The 5,792-nt window shown below is 52.2% G+C and overlaps 1 protein-coding gene across 1 annotated transcript in view; it reads right to left on the reverse strand.

The window, feature by feature from the left end:
* Coro2a (coronin 2A) overlaps nt 1-5,792 on the reverse strand; it is a 50,413-nt gene that overhangs the window by 24,707 nt on the left and 19,914 nt on the right. Inside the window, exon 2 of the mRNA XM_055605325.1 lies at nt 1,147-1,347. Coding sequence (XP_055461300.1) covers nt 1,147-1,347 — 201 coding nt within the window. The remainder of the gene's footprint in view (nt 1-1,146; nt 1,348-5,792) is intronic.

The raw sequence follows: 5,792 nt of genomic DNA on the forward strand, positions 1-5,792 counted from the left end.
ACACACACACACACACACACACACACACACACACACACACACACACAGAGAGAGAGAGAGAGAGAGAAACAGAAACGGAGAGTGAAAGAGAGAAACGGAGAGAGATGCCCCATAAGTAAACAACAATAACAAAATAACCCTCTGGCTTTTAAATTATTTGGAAATGTGGCACACACCTGCAAAAACACTCAGGAGGTAAACTTAGGAGGATCAGGTCAAGGCCAACCTTGGCTACCGGGAGAGTCCAAGAGCTGGGTTACAAGAGACCCTGTCTCTAACAGGCAAGCACACATCCCACGTGAGTGGGGACAGAGGGCCTCCTCTAGCTCGTTTGCTGCGTCTTCTTTCTGCCCCTGCTGCTCTGTGCCCAGGAAAGTCTTTGCTCATCGCATGCAGGGCTTTGACTGCACAGGTCCTTTGCTGGTCTAGGTCTGCTTCTTGCCTGACCTCTTGAATTGCTCACCAGTCTCTGTGACTCCCCAGTGTCCTGATCTAAGTCTGTGGGCCGCTATCCTGTGGCTGGGCTTCCACGCCTGCCATGGGTGGGAGCACAGCCTGGGGATCTTCACTCCCCCAGGTCTCTTCAGGCACTGTGCTGAAGGGCAGGCTCAGCACTCATATCCAGCCAAGATTCCCTTTAGGGTGATCTATATGACGATGTCACTCTGGGGCCCAAACACTGAACAACAGCAATACTCACTCCTGCCTCTGAGGACATGTTCTCCCTTCTGCCTGCTGCTACTTCTCCAGCACTTGTTTCTGTGGAAACACCCCCTACCTCTCGGCAAGGGGAGGTGGCTTTGGCAATCTCCCCAACTTCATGTGGGCCCAGCAAGGTGATAACAACTATAATTCATTCAAGAGAGAAAAATCTGGACTGAGCACTGTTCCTCCGCCTGGAAGAGAGAAGGTCCTAGAAGTGGCTAGGCCAGCTGCTGAAAGCTCAGCTCTCAGGATGACGACTTTTCCCGAGAAGGAAACCAAGACTCAAAGAACTGGTTGACCTGAGCTCACACAACTAGTAAAGCAGGCCAGGCCTTCACAATTATGTCTGTACTGGAGACCTGGGCTCTCTCACCTTGCCATCCGTTTGGCAGGCATCTAGAGAGGAGTCCAGGCCCTGTGGTCACCTTGCAGGGTCCTTACCTGATGCAAGGGGATGACGAGGAAGGCCCCCCCGCCGGCGCATTCAGTGACCACAGCGATGAAGTGGGGGTTCACTGCACAGAAGTGATTGTCATGGACGCTGCGTGTGATGGGCACCGAGTCGTAACAGTTCTCTTTGCTGGCAGGCTTGCCATAGACATGTCGGAACTTGGAGCTGCGGTATTGGGGGTGCCATGACATCTGCAGGGGACAGAGGGACCAACAGTGTGAGGCTCACTGCCGCACGAGACCACCCCTCAGGTACAGCTTGGGTGGTGGTTGGGTTTCATTCCCGATTCTTTTTGAGGCAAGGTCCCTCAGTCTGTAGAGCAGGCTGGCCTGCAACTCACTGAGTCTCCATTTTCTTATCTATAAAATGGGATACCACAAGCCAGTCTCATAAACTTGTGCCTCCCCTCTGGAAAGGGAATTGCTGGCCTCCGTGGATCAAGCCACCCAGCATGAGCAATGTGACCGTGACTGTGAATACCCACCTGCCCGGCCCCAGGTCCTTATTTCCACTGCCAAGGTTTGTCCAGACCTTTGAAATGGGGGGGGGGGGGAGGTCACAGAAGTGGGGAAGGATGGCATCTCTAAGGTCAGCCCCTCTGGGAGGGCCCTTATTGTGTGACCGTGTGCACACCTGTGCACGAGCCCCGCATCCATCAGAGAGCTCTTGGGGTGCTGGCATTGTCCCAAGCGTGTTCGGGACCTTCTGCTCAGGGACCTTCTGCTCAGGGACCCTGCCTGCTTGTGTGGCTTCGATGACTCAGCACCTCAGGAGCAATAGTATCACTTCCCCTGCTAGCAGGCACCTGTCTGGACTGTAGGCCCACACCCCTGCACAGCAGCCCCCTTGAGAGTGGCACTGGGACAGCTTCCACTCTGCTGCCATCCTGCGTGTGCCACAGGATTAGGCTGTGGGCAGGGACTCTCCCCCACCTCACAAAGGCTTCAGTAGGCTCTAGGTTTAACACCCCTGGGATTATTTCCCAAAGTTTGGCTGTGGAATGTCTGGGGACTATGACATCCCCTACAACCCTCCTGATGTGAGGCGTGCCATCTCTATTTGGTGATGGGAAATGGAGGCGCAGGGGAAGCTACGTGACTGAAACTATACTGGTCTGAGCAACAAATGTGGGAAGCCAAAGCCAGTCCTCTTCCTGTGACGTGCCCATGAGAGTGATATGGCTGTTAGGGACTGTGGGGGTGAGCCGCAATTTCCCTGCCTGCTCTCCAAGGCCCTCTTCTCCACCCAGCTCTCCAGGTAGCTGAAACAGAACCCAAGTTGGGAGGGGCACAGATCACCCAGCGGAGTATTCCCTGGTGCCACTGTGGGCAGCCTCGTGGCAAGAAGGACATTACCTGATTTGGTCTGAGGACGGGTGTGCTGGGCCGGAGTCTGCCATTACCACTCCACATCTGCTAGCTCAAGTCTCTCTTTTGTTTCTTCCTCTTAAATTTGACCTAGTGTGCACAGAGGCCCTCCCTGTAAGTGCTTTGTGGGAGAGTCTGAGACACCACCTTCTATCATAGGCTGGTTGATTCAGCTACAAGTGAATTCAAAGCCCAGCCTGAGATACACAGAAAGTTCAAAGTTAGCCTGGGCTACCCAGCAACGCTCTGCCTCACAAAACCAAGACAAATCAATCTCCTTTATTTGACATGGACCTTCATCGACCAAGAATTAACACAATAAAACCTGATTAGAGGCACACCCCACACAGACGACAATCCTTGGCTGTTACTGAAGAGCGCATCATGCCCCTGACCTTGGCCTCAACCCCGATGAGAAACCTCCCCAAGGAGGTCAGAGAACAACTTGAGGTTCTTTTCCACCTTGTTGAGGGAGGTCTTGATTCTACAACCAGGCCACAGGGACCCTCTGCATGCCACAGGGACCCAAGCTTCCAGCTGATTCTGTCTTTGCCTCTCATCTCACTGTAGAAGTGCTGGTATTACAGATGTGCACCGTAGCATCTGGCTTTTGCATGCGTTCCGGGCGCTGAACTCAAGCCATCAAGCTTGCAGGTTAGGCCACTTTACCTGCTAGGCCATTTTGCCAACCCTCTTTGCAATGCACCCAGAATCCCGAATGAGGGCCCAATCCATACCAGATAAAGCGGGACAGCTAGTCTGCACAGCCAATCAGAGAGCCTCATGAGGCCTTTTCGAGGTCAAGGCTATGCACCTATGCCTCTGCATCCACAGTCCTTTCTCAGAGTATCTTGTCTCCTCACAAGAAAGAAGGAGAAACCACAGCTTCCAGTTCCTTCTGGTAAATGTCTTCCCAACACAGAGTCTCAATCTGAGGCCAAGCCCTGACTGAAACCACAACATCTTGGCACAAGGCATCTTCTAATTCTGCCTTCTCCAGGCCAGCAATGATCTCAAGTGTCACAGAGACCCAAGCATCTAGGACCTAAGTGTCCCACCCCTTTTCAAAGTAAGAGGAAGCCTGGTAGTTCCTCTGGAGAGTAACCAGCTGTGCCAGTCTGCCAAGGACCATGGCTGGCTCCCTGAACAAGGGGTTTTTGTGCTGTAACTAAGGAGCCAAAGTAGGAGGATTTCAGGTTCAAGACCAGCCTGGGAAACAAAGAAGAGTCCGTTTCAAAATAAAAACACGAAAAAGGAGCTGGGTGGGGTGGCTTGACAGCTGGATCCCGACACTGGGGAGGCTCAGGTACGATTGCCCACAATTTTGAGGCTAGCCTGGACTACACAGTGAGACTCTCATCTCAGGAAAGAAACAAGTGTCAAGAGGGATTTGAGGATACGGCACATCGGCAGGACACTTGCCTGTTATGCGCAAGGCCCCCAGGCCTAATATCTAGGACCGGAAGAGAAAACAAAACAAAACTAACAAAACCCCAAACCTGAGGCTGTCCCAGGTAGACGGGCACAAGTTGGTCACTCAACCACAGGTGATGGCTAAGTTCCTGGGAGCCCTGACTTGGACACTTGCCTGTGAAAGAGAAAGCTATGGAAACGAGAGAGCCACGCTTTCCTAAACCGGACTAGAACATTCTGAAGCAGAAAGTTCCAGAAGAGAGGTGACTATGATTTCATTCAATCACCAGTCTCTATCCAGGGCTGGCTCAGTTAGCGTCCAGGCAAGGGATGAATATCTGGGTGACTGCTCTCGAAGCGGCCTTGTGTGAAGAGAAGAGGTGAACCTCTTCTCACTTCTTCACACTTTCCTAAAGTGCCAAGTAAGAGAGGAGGAAAACCTGAGGGCTGATCATAGGGTCGGCAGGGGCTGCCAACTCGGAATCTTGGGATGGACTGAATACCACCACTGGCTGGACACAGAGGTTCAAACCTACTTCAAAGGCTGAGGCAACAGGGACACAAGTTCAAGCCTGCCCAGGCTACAGAATCGCAGGTTCCAAAAGTGTAAGAAAACAAAAAACCGAATCCAGCAGAGCCTCTGCTCCTCAGGAGATCCCTGTGTGTGGACACAGCAGCTCATGGTAGAGTCTCCGAAGACAGACATCACCAGGGAGCTTGCCAAAACTGTACATTCTTGGGCCCCGTCCCGCCCCACCTTGACAGAAGTTGGCACCCCAGGGTGCAGGGCACAACCTGCTGTACCTTGATTAGTCTTCCCCGTGGGCACATGCTCTGCAGTTGAGTCCGAGGCTCAAAGGTGTAAGGGAACCCTGAGAGCACACGTCAGTCTCCGCAGCGTGGGAAGTAGAAAGGCAGCTGCCATGTGCTCCGGGCCTCACAAAGAGGCTTTGCCAAAACACCAAACCCGACACCTGCATGCCAGGCTGGGTGAAAAGTGTTCACCAGGAGGCCATTGGCAAGCTATAAAGACAGGAAATCTGGTGTGTTGAGTGACTCAAAGAGCTGAAATGAAGGGCTTAAACTCTAAAACACCTAGGGAAGTAAAAGGCCAGACTCAAGATGCTAGCTTTGGTGGCGACCAAAAGCAGTCAAGAAGAGAAAAACAAGACAAACTGGACTTAATGGAAATTTAAAACTTTCAATGATTAAGGACACTGCCCATTGGGGAAAGTCAGTGTGAAGGACGGGGAGATACTGGGATGTGTATTTGGAAAGGGACTGACAAACAGGACAGACAAAATCCCTCAAACCCAACAACAAAAGGGACAGAAAGTCAACCTGGCCTGGTAGCAAATGCCAAGTGCAAAGTCCAGCACACAGGAGGCTAAGGCATGGGGATTGCTGTGAGTCCAGGCTAGCCTGGGCTACAGATGGAGACAATGCCCCAACAGAACAAAAGTTTGAAAGACTGCCCAGTTTCTTCAACAGGTGACAAGGCCAAAAGGACCCATCCAGACTAGAGACTCATGATGACAACAAGGGGCCCCACGGGAAGTCAGAGTCCTGATTCCCAGCATTCAGCCACAGAAAGCCAGCCTGGAGCAGCCGAGCGATGAGAGTGGCCCCTGACGCTACTAGACGACGTCACTAGCTGCCTTCTGGGGTGATGGTGACGGTGACGTGGCAGCTGTCAGGCTCTCTCTTAGAGACAAATGCTTAATAGTCACAGATGAGGTGATACAGCACCCGGGGCTGACTGAACTAGACCAGGGTCATCCTTGGCTAGATTCATAGTTGGAGGTTAGCCTGGGGTAAGTGAGACTCTGCCTCAAAAAAATAATAATAATAAAGAA

Source organism: Psammomys obesus, unplaced genomic scaffold (assembly GCF_907164565.1).
Source record: "Psammomys obesus unplaced genomic scaffold, mPsaObe1.curated_primary_1811, whole genome shotgun sequence".
NCBI lineage: Eukaryota > Metazoa > Chordata > Mammalia > Rodentia > Muridae > Psammomys > Psammomys obesus.